The sequence below is a fragment of the Haliaeetus leucocephalus genome, unplaced genomic scaffold (assembly GCF_000737465.1).
Source record: "Haliaeetus leucocephalus isolate CR32 unplaced genomic scaffold, Haliaeetus_leucocephalus-4.0 Scaffold222, whole genome shotgun sequence".
NCBI lineage: Eukaryota > Metazoa > Chordata > Aves > Accipitriformes > Accipitridae > Haliaeetus > Haliaeetus leucocephalus.
This window is the reverse complement of record NW_010972658.1, coordinates 170,885-197,359: the sequence shown is the minus strand read 5'-3', so window position 1 is coordinate 197,359 and position 26,475 is coordinate 170,885. Positions and strand designations below refer to the sequence as shown.

The 26,475-nt window shown below is 41.2% G+C and overlaps 1 protein-coding gene across 6 annotated transcripts in view; it reads right to left on the bottom strand.

Moving 5' to 3' along the window:
• Positions 1-25,816, bottom strand: part of ZDHHC3 (zinc finger, DHHC-type containing 3) — a 32,553-nt gene extending 6,737 nt beyond the window's left edge. Inside the window, exons 1-8 of one of the 6 annotated variants that reach the window (XM_010566956.1) lie at positions 25,630-25,816; positions 14,578-14,907; positions 11,752-11,876; positions 8,557-8,653; positions 6,616-6,697; positions 4,691-4,821; positions 1,927-2,072; positions 564-1,612 (exon numbers count right to left, since the gene is read on the bottom strand). In XM_010566956.1, coding sequence (XP_010565258.1) covers positions 1,594-1,612; positions 1,927-2,072; positions 4,691-4,821; positions 6,616-6,697; positions 8,557-8,653; positions 11,752-11,876; positions 14,578-14,883 — 906 coding nt within the window. In that variant the 5' untranslated portion in view covers positions 14,884-14,907; positions 25,630-25,816 and the 3' untranslated portion in view covers positions 564-1,593. Of the gene's footprint in view, positions 1-563; positions 2,073-4,464; positions 4,822-6,615; positions 6,698-8,556; positions 8,654-11,751; positions 11,877-14,577; positions 14,908-20,861; positions 20,940-25,629 lie in introns of those variants that run through there. The other 5 variants (XM_010566957.1, XM_010566959.1, XR_774295.1 and 2 more) reach the window with 5 other exon arrangements.
• Between the last annotated feature and the right edge of the window lie 659 nt (positions 25,817-26,475).

The window sequence follows — 26,475 nt, the reverse complement described above, 5'->3', positions numbered from 1 at the left end:
AAACTCTTCCTGAACTTTTCTTCAATTAAGGAAGTGCGCATGCAAAGGCCACATTTCCTTCACAGAATCTGCCCACCAAGGCACAAGTGCAGCCTGTGGCTCGCTCTGTGCAGTCCTGCAGCAGAGATCACAACATACTCCTGACGATCTAACCCTGAGCAAGCAGGATTGCAGAAACAGCCCACTTACACAGCAGAGCAGTTACTAACAGCCTCTTCCAAGTGGTGAAATAAAGCCACTGAGAAAGAGATCAGTATATTACTGATTAACTCATTTTTAAACTTAAAAGTTGAACGCGCAGTTAATTAACCTTTATATGCTTCTGCCTGCTTGTGTACAGAAGTGAAAGTTCAGAAAACCATTACAGATTTTTTCCCCCAACATTTGAGGTGAAGAAAGAAAATAAGAACAGAAAACAAGTTTTTGGAAAAGTTTTATTGCATTTGTTTTCCATATGGAAGCATTGACAGATTGAAAAGATGCAGCATTCACATTACTTCCAAAATGAGACATCCATTAAATTTCTCCTTCCCTGATTTCCCCTCCCTTCCCCATGGCTTTGAAGCAGTCTAAACAGCTCATTTTCCAAAAAAATACCATTTTCTTTTAAACCAAGGAAAGAAAAGATTCCTTGGAAGTCATGGACACAGCTGATTTGTATTATTCCTTTGTTTGCGATTCATTTGATGAGCCCATGGGAATCATGATCCAAAAATAGAATAAAAATCTTTCCTGAACACAAGATGTCAGTTGTAGTTATGAATGGTTTAGCGCTACCTGTTTTTGGAATGCCTTCTGTCCCTCCCACTTTCATCACCACACAGTTCATAACGGTATGCATGCTCCTTACCATAAATATTTCCCAATTTAGAACACTTACACATACACATGTGTGTGTTTACACACATACACATATATGCATAAATATGAGAAAGGATTTACAAAGCTCTAAACCAGAGCAATGCTAAGAATACAGAATCAATCACCCTGGTACACCTACACATCCTGGCAATATTAGTCTTTATAGTAATCTGGGTATTCATGTCAGTTTTTCACGTTAACACTGTTTAGCAGGCATTGCTCTAACAAGTCATTTACCAAGACAAACACACACAAACAAGATGATTCTGCTATTCTAAACACCTGAAAATTAGATTTCTGTCTTTCCTGCAAGTATAAGGCATTTAATAACCCAAAGAGTCTTCTAAATCTGCCACAGTTATCCTAAGAGGGCAACAATTTCCTGCACGCAAGGGAGGGAACAGACAAAATGATGCCAGAAAGATGGAATCAGTTCTGTGGCTGGAAGGAAAACGGAGGGTGGGGTGGGAATTGGTGTTGGCAATGGTTTTTAAGTACTTTTAACTGTATGCGATCACCAGGTCAACTGGCTCTCTTGCTGTGTTGCGTTCTTGTCTTGCACCTTTTGGTAAGTGAAGTGTCTGCTTCCCCGTTCAAGTTCACTTATGAAAGAGCAATGCGCTCCTTCAGGAAGTCCAAAGGTGTCTGTGTAGGGCTGTTGGCACTCATATGTCTTCGACAGAGCTCATCACAGTCAGGAGACAGCATGAGAATCTACTCGGAAGAGGTGGGTCACAACAGAGAGGATCCCCTTCACATTAGTTATGCCATACAGAGCAGAGAGAAACAAAGGCCAGTAAAGTTAACAAGATAAAAAAAAAAACCACAAACCAAAAACAAGAAGGGAGGGGGGAAGCAGCAGCAGTTTCAGCCAGAGATATAGAATTATCTAAAATTGTGGAATACAGGGCTTTTTTTTCTCTGCAATTATCAGCCATTTAGTAGACATTAAAAAGTTTGTTTTGCTTTTTGTTTTAAACATTCATGGAAAATTTATAACAGTAGTGCTGTAATATGTTTCTATTTTAGTGGAAATGCTGGTCAAGAATTCCTCAGACCACATACTGGTACGGGTCTGCTTTTCCTTGGTCTGGTGTTGCGAATGGGCTAAGCCATGCTATAGAGAACGGATGGCCAAATACTGCTTTCATGTTCATCCATTTTGTTTTTTTAGCCCATCTTCTCTCTTCCTTTTTCAACTGTTCTATTCCCTGAAAACAGAAATATCACATTTTCAGTCAAACACTCAGATTTTGTAGTTCTGGATTTGGGGAAAGGTCTACTCTCAGTTACCCCTTATCCAAAGGATGGAGTAAGAAAATAAAAATGCATCCATACTGCCTTTCCTTTTCTTCTCATTGTTTTATACTAAAAAAATACTAAGCATAGAAAGTATTCCTTTGAAATAAAATTACTTTCATTTTGTTCAGGCCTAGATAGTTCACAAACCTTTTAAGACCTGTCATCCAATTGCCTCTGATGTCAGTTAAAAAAACCCCACCACCTAAACCCAAACAAAAGTATGTGTGTGCTTTAATGGCTGAAAGCATTATGTGCTAACCAGATGGAAAAGTTTTAGAGGAAACCATTATAAGCTTGCAGACAAAAAATAAAAAAAACCCACACAAACCCAAAGATAATCTTTATAATGCTCCCAGATTCACCAAGCAAGTTCAGGAAGTGCCCATGGCTCAGTGTAGCTGAGTCTACCTGGTGCTTCTTCATGTTTCATTAGAATCACTGCTAAAACATGCACGGGCTGACAGCAGGGAGAAAGGGTTAAATAAGATATCGATTTGAGAGAAATCATTGGCATTGTTTAGTAAAGGTTAGAGGGAGAACAAAAATAAGCCATCAAGCAATCAGCTGAAACATTCACTAGTCAATCATTAAAAAAAAAAATATTAAAATTATCTGTATTGTGTCTAAAACCCACGAAGTGAATTTGGTCTTTCTGGAAAGCTATGCCTGGCTGCCACAGAAGCAAAATGAATAAGTGCAGTCACTGGAGAGCATTACTCTTCCATGGGTAGCAGCAGCAGGCAGATCACTCTGTTCTTTAACTTCAGATCTTTTGCAAGGTAAACTTCTCCTGACCTACATGTCTCTCCCATGCTATGGATTAATGCACTGTAATACATTTGTGTGTCTCAAATTACCGATTCTAGGAGCTCTGCAGAACACAACATGGGTCAACTGCAAAAGTTGTGCTGATCCCTGGTAAATGTCACCTTGAGAGACAACAGCAAAACACTAGGGTTCTGGGTCCCTTCAGGCAGAAAGGAACCATCCCGGTGGGACAGCAGACACAAGATGGGGAATGAGGTCTCCCAGTGATGGGAAGAGGAAGGCGAGAAAGGGCAAGACACAGCCCTGCCTCTAAAATGTGAAGTGAAATACTGCAAGAGACCGCACCAGGAAGAATTTCATCTAGAAATAAATACTCCTCTGCTCAAAACAGATTGCATGCCAGACACAGCTACTTCAATGCTAGCAAATCAACAACGAGACATTCCACAGAGCAAAATTCTTACTGGTACATATTAAAAAAGAAAACAACAATGAAAACACACAACCCAACAGGGGGAAACCATATTTCACTTTTTATTGTAGAATGTGGCATTGTTCCCCTAACATCTATGAGTTCCCAGAATTTGAAGGGAAGGGAAAATCAGGGGACTTATTTGGGTCCCCCAGCTGTAGGAAGCAGCTTCTAGAAACACTTGACAGGTTTCAAAGATTGAGAAAGATGATTTCAGAGGCAGCATTGTTAATTTACGCACTTATTGATAAACTCAAGCTCGACAGGATCTTGTTGTTCTGTATGACACTGTACTTCTTCCTGGGGCTCTCCCCAGCAGAAAGAACAGCTGAAGTCTTCCTCTGAACACAGAAGAATCACAGTGTGAACATTGGCCTCTTGCAGAAGCCAAGCATTAAAAAAAAGACTCGGCAGCAATGGGCTCTTACAGTCTACAGTGCCACCCATAGGTCTCCAACAGCAGCAAAAAAAACTATTCTAGCTTCGACTGGCCATGGGCAAACAAGTGAAGGGGAAAGAAAACTTGGGGAGGCAGGGGAAGAAATAAGAGTTGTCACTCTTTTAAGACTATCACTCCTCTTCAACCACTCCAGTTAATTCAGATATCTGAGCATGCTTGGTGAAGGCCGGCAGTATTCACAAGGGTGGGAACATCCCCAGGAGTCACCAGCTCCATTTTTACAGAAGTGGGCAAATGCAGGGATATACGATGGACTGCAACACTACTACGTAACCTCTACTGCAGCCAGCAGGTTTCCATAAGCCTACTCCACTCCCTTTTCTTTTTCCCTCTGGCAAGAGTTTTTGAACTGTTTAACAAGCAGATAAAACTGGAAATCTTCTAGACTAAAAGAAATCCGTGTGTGTGTATATCTATATCTATCCATCCCGCACCTACTCATCTTGGCTTTCCAGCACATAAAGCTGTAAATAGTGACATCAGGGGACACACAGCTGAATTTCAGACAATACCAATGTAAAAGCACTTCATTAAAGAAAAAAGGTTCTTGAATCCGCAGGGACAAATACTCTCTACAGAGTAATCCATTAGCAATGCCTACCTTATCAGAGGTACTGCCAACACAGCATCCCAGCCAATATATAGGTGTACACTACTTCTCACAGTAACCTTCAGAGAGCACAATCCAGCACTGTGCGAGCTCAGTTTATTACATTGGATCTTTCCTCAAAGGGTACACATCCACGAAGTCCCCGTGCAATGAGGTAAAACCCTTCTACAAACGGTGAGAGACAGGGGGTAAAGGAGAGAGTGTGCAACACACCCACCGTTTCATCAGTGCAGATGGAGTGTACTTGGGTCCCAAACATAACTGAGGTGAAGATGAGAAATAGGAGAGCCTCAAAACACAAGAGGATGAGAAGAATCACTGTAGTTGGTGGAGAGAAGGAACTGCATTCTGTGAAGACAAAACAACAGAGTTGGAAGAGGAGAGATCAGGTAGTGCAGCAGCTGCAAAACACCTGCTAAGCCATGAGTTTTCCATACTCAAACTATCAAAATAAATTATATGATCACATTCTCAAAAAGGTGCACAGGGAAGCTCTGACATTCTTGAGAATATTCAACAATGAAATGATCACTCCTGCAAGTTTAAAAAAAAAGCAAAACCAAAAAAAGCCTGCAACGCTTCCAGAATGCAACATTCTTTTTCACTTAGGTGTTTCCCCAGCACACTGGCTAGGACTCTACTCTGCTCCATTTCACCTGTAGCTTCTCCCTTAAACCTTAATCTTAACAGATTTTCCACAATGATAAAGTCCATTAGAAATCTCAAGCTAGTGGTCAGGACACAAGGATAATTATTTCTGTAGCACCAACATAAAACCAGAGTACGCTTCCTTTCATAACTGCTTTAAGTCATAACCTAAAGAAGGACATTAAGCCAAATTCTTACTTTTCCTTGTACTCTATAGTGCAAACTCAAGCAAGAGCTGAAAAAAAATCTGAGGAGGTAACTATAAAAGAGGAGCAGAAGAAAGGAAGAGGAAGAAAAATGTTATAGGGCAAAAATCATAGTGCTGAGTATTGTAAATGTCAGAACACCTCCAGATTTTTCTGAAATCCAAGAAACCAGTATCACCGAAACCCCCTATTTTTCTCATGAGATGTTAAGCTTTAACAGATACACCATAATCAGGGGCTAACACAATCAGCACAAATCCAAGGCAGGTGGAACAGATCCATCTCTCTTAACAGCTCTGTTCTGCCACCTAAACCTGGAACAGGCAGGAAAAGTGCTTACCCCCCAGATACAGGCTCTGACAAAGGGGGCAAAGGAAACTCTGTCTTTTGATGTACCCTTCTCCTATAGCCCTGGCCACTGTAGTCAAATCCAGATGTTTTCAGTGGCAGCTGGCAGCTGTTTTACAAAGCTTTGAACCGCAGAACAATCTTGTCAAACTCAGTTCATATGTGTAAAGGTATCCATCCCCTGCAGTTTTATAAACTAAAACCAGCCGTTATATTGAATGACACAATTGAAACTCCAAGAAAAATGAAGCTAATGTTCTTCCAAAAAAAATCCACAAGCAGCATATACATCTGCACACACATTCTTTGACAGCTTGCTGTTTGACTCAGTATTACCTAGAAGATTTCCTACATCCATTTGTTTTTAAAAACACATCTCAACTGGCTTTGTGCAAATTTATTCACTGGCAGCTCTGGAGTGAGGGCTGGGGTTTTTTTCATTTGTTTGTTTGGGTTTGGGTTGGGGTTTTTTGTGGAAAGGAATTGTTTGTTCTCGTGAGGATGGATTTTTGGATCTGAGTTAGCATGTCTTCTTGGCAGTCTTGCAAGAATGATTCACACTACCCTTTTAAAAAAAGCATACACATTCTTCTTATCTTGTGTTGGCATTCAGGAGATTAGTGCTGCGTTCACGTCAACAGTAGATTATTGCACACATACTATCTAGGTGTCTTCACATCTCAGCTTCTCCCTAGGCAGTATCAGGCTTAAGTTAAAACAGCACTTTTCAGGACAGAGATCCCAGCATGTCAGAAAGAATTACGAAGTTCCAGGATTGACCATTAAAAAAAAAGTCAGACAGCAGAGGTAGCAGAGCAGAGCCCTGATAGCAGTCTTCTGAAACCAGAATAAAAGGGGTTGCCTTACAAGCAAGCTGCATTATAAGGTCTTATTCATAGGCTAATCTGGTATTTTAATGAGGCATTTTGTTAGTACTCACTTGTCCAGTCTTCTTCAAAGCAATACAAGAAGTGAAATCCCACCATGATTAAAGCATGCAGGGAAATCAGGGCTATATACATCTGAAAAATAAAGGATGTAATACAGGTAAGTTTAAAGACCAAAACGCTAAATCTTCTAAACATGAAATAAATCAAAGTGTTAAGACTTCAAAAAAAAAAAAACCCCAAACCACAAACCACCCCAAAAACCACCAAGCCCTCCCATTCCCCCTAAAAAAGCACCCTGAAGCTCGCAAATGCCAAGACTACACAGACTCATTCTGGCCTTACTAACAGCTCTGAGTGAACACGAGGGAGACTGCTTAATTCAAAGTCAGCTGAACACAAAACCCAGCCTCCTGTGGCCCAGTGAGGCCTTCAGCACAGCTTACTGTCCTTATCTCCACTGAGTACAGCGCAACTTTTGGAGAACAGCAACACTCTGACATTGAGGTACCATGTTGTCAAAGCTTACATCCTTGCTCTTGAGAGCACTAGATTCCCAGAGAAACAACAGCTAATGCACAGCTAACCACAAAATGCACTGTATCTATTTTTCAGCACAAGTTTCAGAAATTTTTTTTTTTTCCCCAGTAAGTATTTTTCCCCGAGGCAGATACTGGCACAGAAAGTTTCTCTCAAGCTTTAATACTTTGTACTTAATACTTTTTGGTTTAAATTAGGTCTTAGCTTTGTAACAAAAAGCTTTACACTATACACAATGCTACATACACTACAATTTACCGAGACATGGCTAAAAAGATGACTGTCCTGAACGTACAGGCTCTGACAAAGGTCGGCAGGTATTAGAAGGGAGATAGATTTTGTTACAAGAAGCCCCTGTGGAAGCAGTAAAAGGTGACAGGAGAGTATTTTGGTTTTCCTTGCAAGTTGAGTGTGCTGCCATTCTTTCACCTCCTCAGGTCTCAAAAGAATAACCAAGAACAAAACCAGCAACCCTTATTCTGTTTCTCTCAACTACATTAAGTATGTAAAACAGTCTGCTTGAAAGTAGATGTCAGTTTTAACAGAAATCCTTTTGATAGAATTAAAACACCTAGCTCACTCCTCAGGGTGAAAAAACCCTTGCTCAAGGGAAAGAAATGGGATTTGTTTTGTTCTGTAATCCACATCCTAACAAACCACACCATAAAACAGTAAGCCTTTCCATTTAACTGAAAACCTCCCCCTTGTTACTTGGAAATCTGAGAACATTCTTCCTTGAACCTAGAGATGTCTCAAAAGATTTATTAATAAAACAGAGCATCACTGAAACTCAGCCATGTAATGTTCACGTTACTCCCACGGGATATTTGCAGTTCGCTTTGATGAAACAGATTTCAACCCTTTCAGAAATATGTAGTATTCAAGTTTGCACTTCTGTTTTCTTACTCGTGATGCCACAGACGTAGTACAAAAAGTCAAACACCTCCTTGGTTTTCAAGTATGCAAATAAACCACTTGCAAGTAAAAGGTGGATAATTCTTGCCAAAGGGGATGCAGGCTTCCCACTCCTCACTTAAGATGTGGCAACAGTTCTTATTATATGATTCCACACAGGTACTCATACAACTACAACATTTAGGAACCCTACATACGGCCTGGGACCCTACCAGCCACAGTACGGTGTAAAAGGATGGCCCACACCTCAAAGAGCTCAACACCACGATAAACTACTCACATTCCGAAATAGGGGCCCAACAACTGTCAACACAAACCTCACAAAACCCTGGCAAATACTTCCTATGATGCCTTTTTCCTGTTGTCATGTTGTGTTTGTTTCCTAATCAGCGGAACAAAAGTCTGCAACAGTTCCCTGTAAAGTTCTTCTGAAAGGGGAAAGAAGAGAAAGCCAGCCTTCGGAGCTGTTTCACGGACTACACACAGCATTTCAGCACTGCCCATTGGACAACCTCAAACACCACTTGCAAAATACTTACTGTAAACAGTACAAAGTACTTCTGGTTATTCTCTCCTACACAGTTATTGACCCACGGGCAGTGATGGTCCATTTTCCGAATACACCTCTTGCAAACACTGAAAGAATACAGGTCTTTATTTATAGCACATTTCATTCCTTAGCATAATATTCACATCAGTGGTTCTGCCAAAATATGGTTTGAACAATACATTCAGACAGATGGAAAAAAAAATCTGTGATTTAGTTTAGTTTTAACCTATTTGGTCCATGAAAATGTCCACAAATTAAAACCAAACAAAAACCAGAAAGATATGAAAAGCAGAAATGAATATTTTTCAGAGTTGTTAATAACAGACTAAGGTTTATTTACCAACATCAGCTGGTAGCAGGAACTTGCAAAAAAGAAAATTAAATAAAGCACTAGAAAAGATTCTTGACATCAAGGTAAGCCGCAAACTAGCATAAAACAGCTGTGGCAGTCAGTCAGGAAGACAGTACCACAACATACATTCAAGGTAAAATTAGACGTTAAAACACTTCACAAAACCAGACTAATAAAATCAAAATTCAAATTCTTGGCAGCACACATATTGTGGCTAGAAGTCAAATAATTAAAAGATTATTATTTTGTCTGAACATCATTCTCTTGCTTAGTCAGTAACTGCTTCAACTCACATAATAAAGGAAGTCTTTTTCTCTGCCGCTTCCTCATATGATAGGAGACGAAAGGCAGTCTCCTGATACCACATTGCACAAACAAGCACAGAAATCAAATATGAAAAAACACAAAACCCCCAAACAAACAAACAATAGACCCAGAAAGGAAACAGCCATTCCAGAACAATTCTGGCAGCACTGAAACAGAAAGGATTGAGGGCTCTGCTAATTTTATTTTTCTTCTTGTAACAAAAAATATTTTGACCTCAATATAAACAATAAACTTCAACACCCAAATGCTTAAGGGAAACTCAAACAAAACCATAAACACATTCTTATGAGCACGTATGAATAAATAATAGAAAACCTCTCTGTCAGAACAGCCTTGCACTCACTCTACATGGCGGGGGGGGGGAGGGGGGGGGGAATCCCCAAGGATACATGCCATGCCTGAAAAACAAGTGAGTTGCTATAGCCCTGACCCTAAATGAAAGGTTGGTCAGGCAGTCCCCCAGCCTCCTGGCATGGGGCCAGACCAGGAGCTGCTTCTCCTCAGGCAGGCACAGGTACCCTGTTACTTGCCAGCCCCAGGTGCAGTGGAAAACAGAAAAAGCCTTGTTTCGCTAGGATAAACAGCCTGAAATGATTTTTGAGCTACATGGGGACTAAAATCAGCTGGCACAGTAAAAACAATTTATCTGCCAGATAGCATCATACTTCATACGACAAGTATATATTACTGGTTTAAAAAAAAAGGGGGTGGAGGCAGTGCATGTGGTGTAAAGCAGGAGGATGTCTGTCTCCCTGTGGTCTAATTTACTGCATGCAGATGTGCACACGCTTCTCTTGGGCTCTGAAACAGGTAAGTACCCAAGCAACCCCTTCAACTGCTCCTAGATCCTAGTTCCCCAGAGGGACAACCTGAAGCAGCCAAGCCAAAAACGACCTCTGTGAAGGAGATCGCTAAGGCTGAGAGGAGAGATTTTATTCCATGCATATGGACCAAAAGCAGCTGGATGACAGGCAGAACACAAAACTAGATGGTAGAAAAGGAAACACAGAAACTAAGACTGAAAATGAAAACTATAGGCAGCAGGGATTGCCCATACTCAGACACTCTCCCCCTGCTCAACCACGCAGCTTCCAAACGCTGGCAGGAGTAGTTTGCTGGGCATGGGGGACTCACAAAACAGCCTATGAATCAAAAAACACCCTGGTCCCTCAGACATACAGCTAGCAGTATCTCCCGCTGATGCATATGCACAACCTTGATGTGTTGAAGTCCAATAAATTCCCCTACCCCACAAAAAACGGTTTGACTGAAGATTCTCAACAGCATCAGTACTCAGTGGATCAGTTTCCCAAATCTTAATGTCTAAAGTTATCTTAAAGCATAGAAAAAAATGGAGCGACATTTTGTGTTTAGCCAAAGAGTCTCTCTCATTCACCTACACTGCCAGTCATCAGCAAGACAGCATTTTAGATGTGAAGTTTCATTCATAATTGAAGAAGTGTCAGAGGGGATTCTACAGTAGCACTCTACAGTAACATTAATAAGTGATAGGCATGATCACATTGTTCCTGCTGAAAACCAACTCCTGATTTTGATTAAAATAAAAAAACAACAAAAAAAGAAAAACATTTGCAAACTAAAGCTCTGAAAATAAATATGAAAAATGAAAACAGCAGAACAAGTTTGTTCAGCTCAGTACCACATATTCCCCTCCCTACAAGACCCCTGCATGATCAGCAGTAACCTGGATACAAACTCTCTCAGGATGTATTGGTTTTTGAGTAGGTAAGGAAGGGGCACCAACACAAACTCATTAACTACTCTTCTGGAAAGCAGGTTCGCTTGCTTTAAAAGCAGAAGAGAATTTTAGGAAGTGGTTATTTTTTTTTGCTCACTGCCTTTAGTACTCAAACGCTCACTACCAGTTACTCTCTTCAGGGAAGTTTATCCCACCGGAGAAAGAAACAACATGACAGATCAGTAGCCATGCTGATTTATCACAAAGCACAAAACAAAGTCACAGTACTCAATGAAAATGTGGAAGTCAGAACTCTTAAAAAATATTTACAGTTACCTGAACTTTATTTTTAACTTAAATATAACTTCTAAATAGAATCTACAGTTAGACAAATGGGTTTTGTGAAAAAAAAAAAACCAAAAATAGAAAGGACACTGACCTTTTGAGAGACTTTACATTTTATGGATTTCTATCCATTCTGGTATATAATGTCTCTTTTTAAGTCACATGTACATGAAGATTTATGCAATGTCAATTACAGGTCTAGAGTCAAGGCATTCATTTTAAGTGTTTCACACTTCGCAAGAAGTGGTCCCAGCCTGCTATAGATGAAAACTTCTCTCAGAAAAGGCCTGAGATTTTTTCAGAGAAGCTTCAATGTGCCTGGCACTATTGACAACAGAATTCGGATGCCAATCTCTGAACTTAACTACTCCAGTCTGAGACTCCAATAACAATTTAGATCAAAGCACACTGGGTAATTCTTGAGGTCTTGACAAAAGGGCAATCCTCAGAAAAGACTTTACCTGCAGTGATGTGCTCTGTCAGGTTTGATGCTACAACACTTTGGGCACTTGTAAACCACCTGTCCTGGCTTTAGCTGTAAACTCTCAATGAACTCCTTTGTGGCATTACCTTTGGGTACAGCACCCTGCAGGAAAAAAAAAAAAAAAAAACAAACCAGAAGATTAACCTGTGGACATTACAAGTGCCAAGAACAATAGGATGACATAAAACAATGGGAGGGGAGGGAAGAGAGAAATAAAAACTTCCCTAAGATCAACAGAGTTTCGGGAAGAGCAAGAAGATTCAAAAAAGAAATTAAAATGAGGTCCTAGTATATGGAACCACATACTTAAACATTATTTTGGTGGTTTGTTTTTTTTTCTTAACATCAGCAAATCCTCACTTAAGCAATCAGTCTTTTGTAATCCTATAGTAACCTTACAATATTTAAGAATCCTTATCCCTCTCTTCACATCTATCAACAAATTTATCATGCCAGTGTTTCGTATCACAAACTAGAAACCGCAGATGTTTTATTCCAGTAGAAGCAGCTACTTACAAAGTATCACTGTGTACACTAAGTTGCTGGTAAACGCCTCATGTATTTATAGCTATGCTTCCATTGTGTATTTGTTATTTGTATTGGGCTTTAACATTCAAACAGTGAACACTAAGAAACCTCCCACCTGAATAAGACTAGGCAAAACTTTCTTAGTTGTGCAATTGCCACTTTAAAATTCGTGTCTTTAAACAGGTAACGTATTGCTGCTGCAGGAGTCTGAGTTCAAGAGTTTCTAGCCCTTCTAGGGCTCAAAAAAAAAAACCAAAACCCAAAACCAAAGGTCATGAAATATACTGTATTAAATCGGTGCTGGTACATTGGCACAAATGCACCTCTGTGGATCTAAGGCTTTTATACTGAAATAAAAGCAGGGCTGTAACATTTTAACAGATTTCTGATGGAACAATCTTTTTAACACATCTATACAACCTCCCAACAGCAATAAACAGGAATAATATACATCAGTGAGAAAACTGCACATTAAATCATTACTATAAGGCTTTCTTGAGCAGTCTTTGGGTTTTTCCACAAAAACCTCCCAACAGGCCTGATCAATTTAAAAATTACCAAGACCAATTTCCACAAAATGCTACAACTGATGTTCCCTCTCTTTAGTACACAGCAAAGCCCAAAACCTTAGGAATGTTTTTGGCAAGAATCCACAGAAAGCAGCTCCTGAAAAGCATGACACACATTACCAATTCTGAAGAATTCAGGTGTTCATTTATTTATAATAAGAATTCCTGTTTGTTTGCCTCAGCAGTGCTTTCTGTTTCATTCTGATCCTAGATGTGTCCCTGGTTCCCCATATCCTGGCAGCCTCCTTCATCCCTGACTCACACTGTCTGCCAGATGTTGCTGCATCCCCTCACTTTATCTCCCCTCCTCCATTTGTTTAGCTGATTTCCTCATAAAAAGCTCTACAAAGAATAGAACAAAAAATTCGGACTGGCTCTCACCATTGACACACAAAAATCCTACCACGTGCTAGGAATTAATGTATCCTTTCCCAATTACTCGGCATAGAGATTGTATCTGCTTCTCCAATGCTGCTTGCCCAGTCTGCTTCAGAAAACAGCTTTTGTTTCAAATGAGTTCCTGCTAACCCTGCAAAATAATTCCAGCGACCTGAAGGTCCCTAGGCATTAAAGCCACACAGCATACAACAATTAACAGCAGCAACAATGAAAACTCCTAGGATATCAACTATATAACAAATTGCTGCAACCCTGTATTCCCAAGTCCACCAGCTGTAAGTTTCAGAGCCTTAGCTACTGCTTACAGTTCTGCCCAGCAGCAGTAGTGTGCAATGCATCAGTCTTTACCATAAACTGTGAAATTACCCCAAATCAAGCCATTTCTGCAGTGCTGTGGCCTCTGGGAGAGCTGGAAACTAAGAAACAAAGATTACACTGAATTTTTAATGGCACCTAACAAGGTTTCAAGTAGGAAATTACATTGGGAAGGAATAGAGTATCAGAGGCACACCACCATTCCCAGTAGCAACAAGAACACTCAGGAGGAAGGGGCCAAGAGGAGTGAATCTAAGCTTGTTTTTCCTTCCACTGACTAGTGGAGTAGGGGTTTTGAACTGATTCTACTGTCCAGAGGTTAATAAACAAAATACACCATCACACTTCACTCAGAATAAGCATCATGGTACTAAACTCTACCTTCTCACTAGCTGAAAGACAAGAAAGCAGCAGACCAGATCTCTCATAAAGCAATGTCTTACAGAGACATACAAGGGGGTCTTACAACTCTGATGCTTCCCACCTGCCTAAGAACTGTCAGCTCTTAGCAAGCTCGCATAGTATTTATTTCAGCATGGTTCAATAAACTCAACTAAATCACTAATATGAGAGATGGTAACATGGATTTTCAAAACAACACATGTTCTGCTCCACTCTGCTGAAGCAATACTTGCCAAGGCAGACAACCAAAACCAGCTTTTCCAGCTTTCCTGTTTGTCAAGACACAACAGGCCACAAACACAAGATCTGCCACTGGGGAGAAAACAGCGTCAGAGAGAAACGCTCCCCTTCCCAGTGCAAAAAGAAGAGCTGCTCACACAACGGGAACCTAAAGCTGGGTCTTTGACTTTGCATCTGACTTGAGTGGGATGAGAAATTAGCATACCACATCAGCACCCTCACTCAGCAGGCTGACACACAAAAGTTATTTAAATCTGCCACTCACTCAGCAACTGAGTTACCCAACATCTAGCAGACAAGAAAAACACCGCCTGTTTCTTTCCGAGACATACAGAGAGAGATATACTTACTGGATCTGTCAGCATAGCACGAAAATGTGAAGCCAAAGCGAGGAAAGCCAAGGTGTTGAACAGTGTGCCATTGATGACACTATAAACATAATCTCTTGATGGAACTAGCATGACAAGAAGGACTACAAAGTCGGCATAGAACACCAGCATCCAGGTAACGACAGCACATGCAATACCACAGCCATCTCGAATAAACCACATTGTTCCCAGGGAAGCGCGGCTAGGAGGTGGAACACACTTTTCTGGCTGGAGGTATTCAGGTTTCCTTTCAATATCTCTGAAGCGGTGGACTGGAGTAATCATCATAGGCTATTATGTCCATACTTGCATCTGAAAGAGAGTCAGAAACAGTGATCACTGCTTTGCAAGACACGTAGACCTCTGTTCGCATAATGGCATGGGGATCACGTGGGAAATTCCAAACTGCAGAAAGTGAGTTGAAAAAGCAAAAAAGATAGATAAAGCAAACACAAAATAGTGCATTTGGAAACCAGACTCTTGTGCTTACCAGAACACTTCTTACTCAGAAGACTCTTTTAAGACTTGCTTAATTACACATTAAATCCACCTGTGTGCCACCTGCACCCCTCCAGAGGAAAGGCAACAAGCATTTTAATGAAGAGAAAGTGGTCAGGTAGGTGCCAACAGGAGCTGCCACAGCAGGAACTGAAGCAAGAACTGGACATGAGGAAAAAAGGAAAGACGTGGCACAGCTGGCAGGGTCCCTTTTTTCTGCCTCAGACCTGGGGAAGGGTCTCTCCTACAGATACTGGGGAGCTTAGCAAGTGGAAGAGGTTTCCTTTCTCCTTAACCACTGACTCACGGCTTTGGGGTAACTGCAAAACCAAACCACTGTGAAGCAGCAGTGACAGGAACTGCTGAAGAAGCAAACCAGGCAAAGATCTTGACAGGAATTTCTAGTCTTGGCTGGAGGATGCGCTTCCTGAACAACAGCTATCCCACTCTCACCTCCTCCTTCGGCCTTATGTCCCTTGTACGTCTTCTGCTTTGCCATGCTTCTCCCACCACCTTTGCTCCATCTCTCAATGGCATTTGTTTTAGCTCCCCTTTAGCACTTCTAGCTAACTCCACTCCACTGTAATAATGGCACTAACAGGACACTTGCTGCCATTGCCCTGTCCTCTCTGTCTCTGCCAGGCACCTTGTCTACTCAGAGGGTAAGGTCCATCTTGAGCTACTGTACTACTCCAAGTATGCACAGCACTTACTGTAGTTTCAGTGTAACTCCACCAAACACAGGCATTTGAGAAAACAAAAAAGGTGCTCATAAGACTTTGGCGGGCAATCAATCTGCACTGTGAACACACACCACTCAATGTCAGAGCACACCTGGAATGCTGCGCTTTAAAAGTGGCTCTTTATACACCCAGCAACTTCTTTCAAAGACACTTCTTAACAGGGTATTTGCACAATGCTCTAAAAGCTCAAAACCAATACAATCCCTACATAAAGACCCACCTTCTACAAAAATGGATACAATTATTTTGCTACCAAATACACTGAATTGCATATACCTAAACAGAAGGGTTCAGCCTCCTGTTTCAACATGTAAGGATTATTCTCATTTCTTTGCAAAAAAAATAGAACACATTTTTACATTTTAATTCAGAGAAAGGGAGACAATGTTCACTGTTAATTATGTTTTCTGCCAAAAAAGTTCATACTAAAGTGATTTTTGTGTTTAATTGTTAAAAAAGTGCCACTGTCGCCTATACAAAATGGATAAATTTTACAGAAAACACAGTGAGAGGATCACAAAAGTACCTAGGACCTTAAACTTCTCTCAAAACTTTTATGGCTAAGTTCTGTTGAGTACAAGGAGAAAGCTCTATTTTGCATAACACTGACCTAAACTGAGATGCTACTGCCCCTACCTAGACAGGGAAGGAGATGATAGTTTGCTTTCTAGTTGTTATTTCAAGAGGACCAAATTCATAAGAGGACAATTAGTCTCCCACAGCCAAAGAGTAAGGTTATTAATGAGCAGGATGATTAATTAAATCCAAGCACAGAAGTGACAAGCTTGTGCATGTTAGTGCAAGTGACATGGAAGAGAGGTGACTGGAACTGCTATTGCCACAGTGAGAGGCAAGAGCCAGGAGAGCAAAGTTACTAGGTGCACAGAAGTGGATGAATCAGACCGTTTACAATATTTGTTTTCTAACATAACTGGTATAAATAAACTAGGAGAATTAGGTATTTTCTTATATTTCTGGTTTTAGCATTTAGTATGCTGCCAGGTGAGAGAGTTTAAGATGTTTTATGAATCTGAAGAAAGTCACATGGATTAATGGTAAAGCGTATCAGTCTTACACTTATACATACATCACACAGAACAGAAAAATCAGGATAAAAATGTGCACGTGTGGATCTCATTTACGTTGGTAAGGAAAAAAACCAACCAACCTCTCCTCAATCACAGAATTCACATACCACATTATAATTACTTTGTCTTTTAACCACAGCTATAATTTAGCCTCATGACTCCTGATCCTTACAGAAACAAGCTATATAATTTTCAGAAACAGTGATTAACCAAACAATCTGGTGGTCTAAGTTCAGATATATCTATACCTACTAGTAAATCCATACCTTTTCCCCAGTTTTTAACAATTTCTCTAAGGACGCTTAGGTATTCACACAGACTTAAGTATTTTAAAGACTCAATCCCTCCCCCAAGGAAATAGGTTAACCTTCATTGCATTATTTAATAATCTTATTAAAATTGTTATGCTGGTTTGCCAACTCAAAATAAAGCTGACATAATTAAAGACTCAAGCCTGGCAACAATGTTTATTTGACAGTAACATCATTGCATTAAAAAATATGAAAGAAAACAGTAATTTAGGTGTTTGATTTTCAAACGGAAGTCTTCCACTTGACACATCAGGTGCAGTAACAAGCTGGTATAGTCCTGAACACAGACTTTCAGGATTTTTTGCCTAGACTCTGAGCCTTTCTCCACCCTCACCCCGAGGTTTTGTTTCCCAAAACAAAGGAATGAAACGATCACAGGAAAAGCAAACTCCTATTTAACAGAGGAATTAGTTTGACAAGTCACCTTAAGGCCAGTATTAGTAGAGACTGACTGAAAGCTAGACAAATACATAGTGATTAAACTGTGGGTTTAGTCCTGAACAGCACACTTCAGCAGTCAAATAAAAATTAATCTCTCTTGCAAATGGAGGAAGTGGTTCCACTCTAGTAAGAGTTCTACAGCTCTCTCTCAGAAATATTATTGAGCTGAATTAGAGGGAGGAAAAAAACCCACAAACCTATTGCTGTGTAACTGTCTAAGGAGAAACTGGAAGGAGCCTTGAGACACCTCAGCCTGAAAGACTGAGGACTCGTTTCTGCAGTGCAGTAAGGAAGCAGTTAAGAGGATAGAGCACAGGCCTCCAATTCAGACTTCTGGCTGGAGGACAAATTTGTTATTTAATGCCCTTTGTTATTTAATGCTTCCTTTAGAGGCATCATCAGACAACAAAATGAAAAAAATCAGTAATCAGTACATAAACATCGTTCATTATTTGAGAAATATGTGTGTGTTTTAGTGTACATTATCTTAAGAGTCAAGTTACTGCAGCATAGTGTCTCAGCCTCTCTTCTACACAACTTGGTTAGGTTTTGGGTTTTTTTAATTCCCAGTTCTTAACACACACAAACATCTGTTTTTGTTTATGTTGTCCAACCTGGTATTTTCATATAAACAATAAAAAAAAAAAAGAAGATTGTGGGGGGAGGAAGCAGTAACTTGCCCTAACTGGTCTGGCCTTCAATCATGCCACATATGAACTTAATTTATAACACACAGATGGAATATGTCAGTTCCTCCTGCTCTGGAGCAAACAATATGTAAACAATGAAGGCAAAGGGCTTAAGAACTTAATCACAGTGTCAGGCTACAAGAGAGGCCACTAGGTAAGTGTGAGATACAATGACAACACACACATCAATTTAGGTTAACGACATGTCAGAGCAAAGATTTTTTCTTCTTTTTTATCTGGAAGGCATTTGGCATTACAGGAATAATAAAAAAAATGTGATATACACATTAGAAATGCAAATAAAACACATTAAAATCCACTTCCTGCTACAATGGACACTTAAAATATGCTATTACACCCTATACAAACTAAATAACTGTCTTTTGACCTGCCATAAGCCATGTAAAAGATCTATTTTTTAATGGCCTATGACTGCCAAAGAACGCATTAAGAATGAACTAATGAATGATGTGGGCCCTCACCCAGTGCGTACGTGAAAGCTAACTGAGGTTCTGATGTTACAAAACTTAAACCAAGCTTCATGCCATCGTCAACCTGCTGATTTTCATGCAATTACTCATGCAAGTAAAGTCAAGCACATGGGTATGACTTGCAAAACTACAGTATTACTATGCACATTGCAACTATTTCCTCTATCGGAAGTCTATTAACATTAAAGTTTGGGAAGAGGTTACATTTTGTCATATGAAATAAGTGAATTTCAAGTTCTGCCAATTACAAGAAAACAATCAGAGAAAAAAATGGGGGGGGAAAAAAAAAAAAAAAAAAAAAAAAAGTGAGACCAGGGCAGATCACAGGCATTTTTTGAGGTTTTCAGTTTTGGGTTTTATATACTTTAAAGACATACTTCAGAATAGCTTTTATGAGACAGACTTCATTGACAGTATTTTGAGACCTGACAAACAACACTGAAGTTAACTTTTACTGTCATAAAAAGGAAGCAAACATACATAACCAGTCATGTTATATTCATGACAGCTAAACTAGGCGAGCTAGATCCACAGGACAGGATGTCCCTTTAAATAAAACCAACAAACTCCACATCGATAGGAACTGCAAGAGAGGTCATTTTGAAGTTTGTTTCATTTTTCTGTACGTAAAACTGCCCTGATTAAAACACTGCATATTTAATCTTCCTTTGCAACAGAAATGAGAGAAAGTGTGTTTTCTAACTAACAGGGTATTTACCTATGCTTCTCCTGCCACACTTTCATACAGCCCAATCTAACAACAAGCCTGTCAAAACTTACCAAAGCAAGTTCTAGCAGGGAAAATAAGGCAATATTAGTATTCATATATTTTTTCCTAATGGCTCCTGCAAGGCCTAAAAAGCTTTATCTGTTCAGCAGGAGTGTAACAAAACAGCCCAGCTATGCCAAGAATTTTTGGCAGTCTCCTGCAGATGCATCCAGATATCCATCAACATGGCAGTTTCCAACCCCTGGTTTACAAAACTCAGAGGGTCAGTGGGACATTTCCAACAGGTCTGTGAAAGACTGCTAAAAAAAGCAAGCCTATTATTAGCAGGCTTAAATTTGCTATAGAGAGCTGTACTTCCATTGGAATATTTTCAGGACTCCACACATGGTTAAAAAAAACCCCAAACAAACAAACAAAACAAACCTAACCCAAATCCAAAACACCAAACAGGTCAAAAACTACTTCTCTTGGGTTAAAATGGCAAAAGCAATAGGGAAGGATCAGGCATGGAGCTTAACGCTGTGCTGACGGGACACCCGATGACTCAGATCAAAATATCACAGGGCAAAGCCAGTACTGCTAGCCCTACTCCAGTACCCCAGGAGCAGGTAACGGGATTATGCCTAGCATAAATAAATTTTCATTTTTCTTCTGGAAATTCAGGCCACGTTAAGGAGTACAGTTTCAACCTAAGTAGTACATTACCAGCTATGGATTTGCTTTTAGTATCACAAACTTCTCCGATTCCCCTGAAACCTTTGGCTATTGAAGTCATGCAATTTCAACAGTTTCAGATCCCATACTGAAGAAAAATGGCATAAAGAAATCATTAAGTGAATTATATTAAATCCATTTAAAATAATCTTAAAAAAAATTACAAGGCTTAAAACAAATATGTGTTTTCTGAGGCTAAATGCACAGGCTTGGACTACCTGCCTTGGAAAGAGAGCGCACAAACCAGATGGTAACCCAGTTATAACATTATTCTATACACAAAGGGAGTAAGTGGCTATATTACAATGCTGCTTTATAGTCACAGTTGAGAAAACTGTTTACATCATTAACTATTTTGATGAATCATAATGTACTATTTTTTATTTTTATTTATTGTTTTGAAGAGGCCATGTGTGAACAAGACCTTAGTAAAAATGGATCACACTAAAATCATAGTTTTGTCAACTGAAGTGGTGCATTTCTGAAGAATATTTTTGAATGTGAGTATGAATACGTAGAGGGAACTTCTCCCCAAGGAGAGCAGGGGGAGGTGGAAACTACCTCAAAGATATCTGTCAGATTCAGAAACTCCATCCTGAGGGCCTGGATCAGGCTGAGTGTGACAGGCTCAAGGGAGATGCAACCACATAAGGCACAAACCCCACAGTTCTCCTCTCATTTACATCAGTTTAAACAAAAAAGCAACTTCAACTGTGCCACAGGATATTCCATTAGTAGAACTGTAAGGAAAATAAGGCCAAGTTTTCTCAATTAAAAACATGGGTTTTTTCCTATCCTAATGTTCGTGGTACACAATCTCTCAGGACAGATGGTAACAGCTTCCTGGTTAATGTCTGTATCATTTCTGTTTAACTAATGGATATGTATTGTATAAATAAATTATAATGCAATAAAGACTGACCTAAGAGCCTGAGTTATCTGTTAAGTGATGGCACCCCGACCTACACGGCCTGTCAGCTGCTAGCCTGAGCAAAGGAGAGAAGACAAAGACAATGAAGTTACTGTCCAAGGTACATAAACACTGGACCACTATGGATGAGTGACAAAATTGGGGCAACATCTAGGAACAGGACACAAGGCACAAGGGCAACAGAGATTACGGTCAGACTTGGATCTGACTTGATCAATCACAAAGTTAGTGATCTTAATAAGCTTTTGATCAGAGATGGAAGGCACTTTATAAAACTGTTATTAAGTATGAACCATTACAAAATAACTTATGGTAACTTTTTAACTATCAGAGCTGCAAGGGCGACAGAAAAATTCTGTCACTTCAATCTTACAGTTTCTCAATAGACTAAATACACACAAGCTACTTAACCTATGTAAAAAGAGAAATGTTAATCCTGAACATATAAATACAAACCAGCTTTGTGGCATTGCCACCCATCTGGACTAAGTATCGGAAGGAAAGAGCAGTCTTGCAGGAGGGACTGCACTGGGAAACAGAAAACAACAAATGGGGGTGTCATGTCATGCTTTCCCACAGCACTGGAGTTATCCTGAACAGCCAGCCTTATGAGAGACAAAACAGAAGTTGCCCCAGTCTTCTAGACAGCTTTGCAATTTTGATGCTGACTCAGGACTTAAAACAGCAAGCCACTGGATTAAGGGAATGTAAATTCTCAATTTGCCCTGTATCAACATTTAGGGAAAAAAAAAAAAAAAAAAAAAAGGAAAGACAAAAAATTAAGGGGGAAGGTTTGTCTATACAACTGGTATTATATTTAGCATCTATTTTAAAAACTACACTGGTTTCATGGCATAAGGAATGTATTTTCCAGAGAAGCATAAGAGCTGCAGCTTTACAGTTTTGATCATAATAAGAAGCTGGCAGAACCATCCTAGTCTAAAAAAAGTATTCTGAATATTACCTTTCAAGGCAGAAAGAGCACTTTAACTATCAGACATACCTTTTCACTCAGATGGTCTAACCCAGGATTTGGTTCTCACCCACTTCTGCTACAGCCCCCCCTTCACAAGCATGAACAAGTCACTCAGTCTCGCCGTATTTTTTTCCCCGTACTTGTAGTCTACACTTCTTTCCTACCATATAGGTGTAGGGAAGATACAGGTATGAAGGCTGTAAGGCATTTAGATTTTAAATCCAAATACTACAGCTAAGCAGATATGTAGACCAAATACAGAGAATACACAGGGCATACATTAAAATACCACATTAATATAACAGGGACCAAAAATTTATCACCTCTATCCTGAAAAGGCCTGAAGTCATGATCCATCTTTGTGATGTTAAGAGTTAGCCTAGACGAAGCCTATGCTGTTAATTCAAAGAACTGGAAAAACCTGCACGTTCAAAGCTGCTGTGTGTTAAAGCTTTTGAAATGTAGTAAAGAACTCATGTGTTGGCAAACTAAGTACTTCTTGTTTTGCTCACTGTTTGCACTAGCAAACACAAGGGATCCCCATCTCCATAAAAAAATATGGTTTCTGTGTGTAAACATTAATTCTGTTATCCTTCAAAACACAGAGTTGGAGACCAGACTAACTGCAATCCACAGTATATTGCTTATCTATTCTTTGCTATATTGGACATCAGTAATTCAAGTAGTTATTGTAAAGAACAAAGATGTGTATCGCATTACTATCTCCCTTTATCACCTGCTATAGCCCTCTCTGTATATATGGTACGGTACTACTGCCTTCCCACTAGGACTGTATGTTTCAGTGTTGTTTTTTTTTCTTAAATAGCATAGTACTTCACACTACCTTTATTCACTGTTACTGTTTCAACTTGAGCCCATTTGTTTTAACTTCTGCATGCCACACCACCTTTATGATTGGTCACCCCTGTCAGTTCTGCATTATTGCAAAACTCAAAACTGAACTTCAGAAACACGCCATCCACCACCAGCTTAGCAGCAAAAAACATCAACAAGGGCCTTGCGTTTCCTCCCATTCAACATTCCTCTGTTGTCCAAGGGCATTAACACTGAGTTTTCTGTGTCCTTGTTTTACTTGCTATTACAGCTCCTGGAACAGTGAATCCCAACATTTTTCCAGCTGTGCTCTAGCCTTCCTTCTCATTTCCCTACTTTCCCATCCCTATCCTCTGCTTTTTAATTTTTTTTCCTCCTTGCACTCCTATTCCTTCTCCTTTAAAAGTACCAGTTCCGTATGGTCACCTTGTAACCTGGTGGGGTGCAGAGATACAGGGCTATAAGCCGAGATAAATCTCTCTCCAGTCTCCCGAAGCACTCCCAAGCACCCCCCCAACCCTGGGGGCACAGCCAGAAGCAGGCAAAAGGAGTTAACATGCCAGTGCTCCTGTGGAGTAAGAGCCAGCACCTAGCTGCACCTCGCCTGTAACACCTTGCACCTCAGTAGCTGGGAACTACTGCTGTATGAGGAGGTCTCTGGCACCCACAGCCTGCAGAGGCAAGCTGGCTCGCTCTTTTGGACTCCCTCTCAAAAGGACGATGTGTAAAGTGTTACTGGCAGACTTGCTGCACTGCAGTTCCAGTCAAGTTACAGGCTATCTTTTTTTCTTATTGTCTGCACAACCCAGGAAATACGCAGCTCTAAACGGGAAAGCTTTAACTTCTCATTTTCTCTAACGCAACCTTAAGTTTCAGATTAGTTACATGCACAAGTCAAATATGATGTTCCTGGTACCACCATTCACATCTGGTTTGCTTCAACCAGCTAAGCACAGGAGAGGGAAAATAAAAACTGACAACAAGCTTTTCTGTCTTGTCATGTTTTACACTACCTGCTGTCTTCTCTCAGGAAGGCAGAAAAACTATTCCAGAATATCGCCCTAAGAAAAAGATCACATCTACACCGCAGAGGGACCAGGGAAAACCATAAGCTCAGTCAATTAACATCTGCAGAGACTGGCTGAGCTACAGCCAAGCCATTTTCAGACTGACACCACTGTGGGTGCCCATCACCCACCCTGTAGTCTCCTCTACAGGAGAGATAACCCATTATAGATGTATAGGAAATGTCTGCAGGAGCAAGCTTCATGGCTCCACAAGCACACTTCCCTGAAATAACGCAACACTTTGGTTTAAACTGCATTGACTACGCAACATGGTTAGCTCCTGTTCTACTGGATATGCACAGCAACCCACCCATCAAGAAAAGTAAATTCACCTTAGATAGAAGAGATTCACCAAAGCTGAGTTACCAGTGCCCAGGCTACACACATACTACCGAAGACTATCAGTTGCTCCTCTTTCCTGACACAAAGGAAACTGCCCAGGAGAGACACATAACTACTTGGGCACAGCAGACCTGCATCTGCTGAGGAATTAAGCATTCATCTTCTTGCAACCTGCTCCCAATAGTTGGATTAAACTACATTTTTACATTTTTGTCTACTACCAAACAAGCAATTTCAAACTGAAATACACACTCTGCCTGTAACTACACCACCTAAAATGAAAACTAAAAAGGAAGCAGAAACATACACAAAAAATACCCAATAGATGTAAAATGTTGCAACAAATATTTTAGCTTTTAGGCAGACCTTACATTTGTCCTTTTATAAACCTATAACCACATGGAACTTTGGGTCGCTCCTTCTAACTCTCAATGAGCATTCAGTCAGACACAACTTACTACCACAAGCAGCTCCCACTGGTATGACAAATACTATTGCATCAGTGAGACAGCACTAAGAGCTATCTGACAGAGTCGTAGTGTTTGAAGGACCGGATCTTTGTTGCATGTGGGGCTGCATTTCTAAAGATGTATGAATTAACATGTGGCTCCCCTTATAATGAGTCTTATCACTGAAACACCTATGACACTATACAAAGGACTTACCTGTTGCTTTCACTAAGCAAAGAAAACCACAGTACTCACTAAAGCCTTGCTATCTACACCACCAGGCATCAGAGGCAGTCACTCACTGCACCCTGCCAGCCCCTTCTCTGAGATTCCGCTGTATCAGAAGGACCACCTGAATTTGGGCTCCTTTCCTACCGATCTGACATCGCACACCTTTGCTGTGTCAGGGGGCTGGCACATAATCTCTCTCTTGCATGCCGAAATACATCATTTATCTTTTCTGAATCAGGATCAAAGGAAGGAGATCTAAACGAGCTCTGGTGTCCACCTGGCATCCTTCACAGACATGCAGGCAGGGGGAGAGCACATCAGAGACCAGACTGCTGCCTCCTCCTCCCCCGAGCCCATGTTTTCCAGAAGATTGTTTTCTAATGAGCCACCGTAAGCTCTTGCTTTGTCTTAAAAATCACTTTTCAGAAGTACTCCAGTAATACTTAGAAGCTGCCGTTTAAAAACAGTCCAGCTTACTTCCTACTAACATATAACTCACCATCCACTCCAACTAAACCCGCCACAGTACAGCGTCATGGTTTCAACACAGATTACTCCCGATGCTGAAGTCGCAACAGCCCGTCGGTGCCATGGGACAGCCGCAGTCAAACGCCGGGTGACCGCGGCCACCTCTGAAGCGAGAGGGTCCGCTCCACTGTCCAGCCACTCGCCGATGGGCACATTTCATCACTGCAACGCATTAAGAGATTACAGGACCCCCGGTTCGTCACCACAATCCAGTAACAGACTCCCAAGACCCCGGCGGAACGGCTGGAGGCTCCCAGTTTGAATTTCCTGCCGAAGGAGACATTATACTGCTCTGAACAGCCCCCGGAGCAGACCCAAATCACGTCTTTAGCCCGGTATTATTTAACGTACTTAGCCTTGCAGTATTTAAAGCCCAGCACTGGAAGCCAGCAGATCAGCAGGCGGCGAGGGGCGAGCGGCAGCCCGCCTCCCCTTTTCCGACCGATGCCGACAGCTCCGGGAGACGCCGCTGCGGGACGCGACCCACCGACCAGCACGCCCAGCGCCTGCCGGGGCCCCGGCGGAGGGAAGCGGGGCACCGACCGGTCCTTGGCCGGCCGCGCCAACAACACCCCCCCACCCCCGGCTCCCGCACGGCTGCGCGGGGAGCGGGCACCGGCAGGGCCCCGCAGGGTTGGGGGTGGGAGGCGGTTGGTCGCACGGCGCAGGCGGCAGGCGCGGCCCCCGCCTCAGCCCCGGCGACGGGATGGCCGCTCCTCTCTGGCGGGCGACGGCGGCCCGCTCCCGCCCCCCGTCCGCCAGCGCACACCTGCCCGCGCCGTTGGCCCGTCGGTCGGTCCGTCCGTCCCCTTCCCCG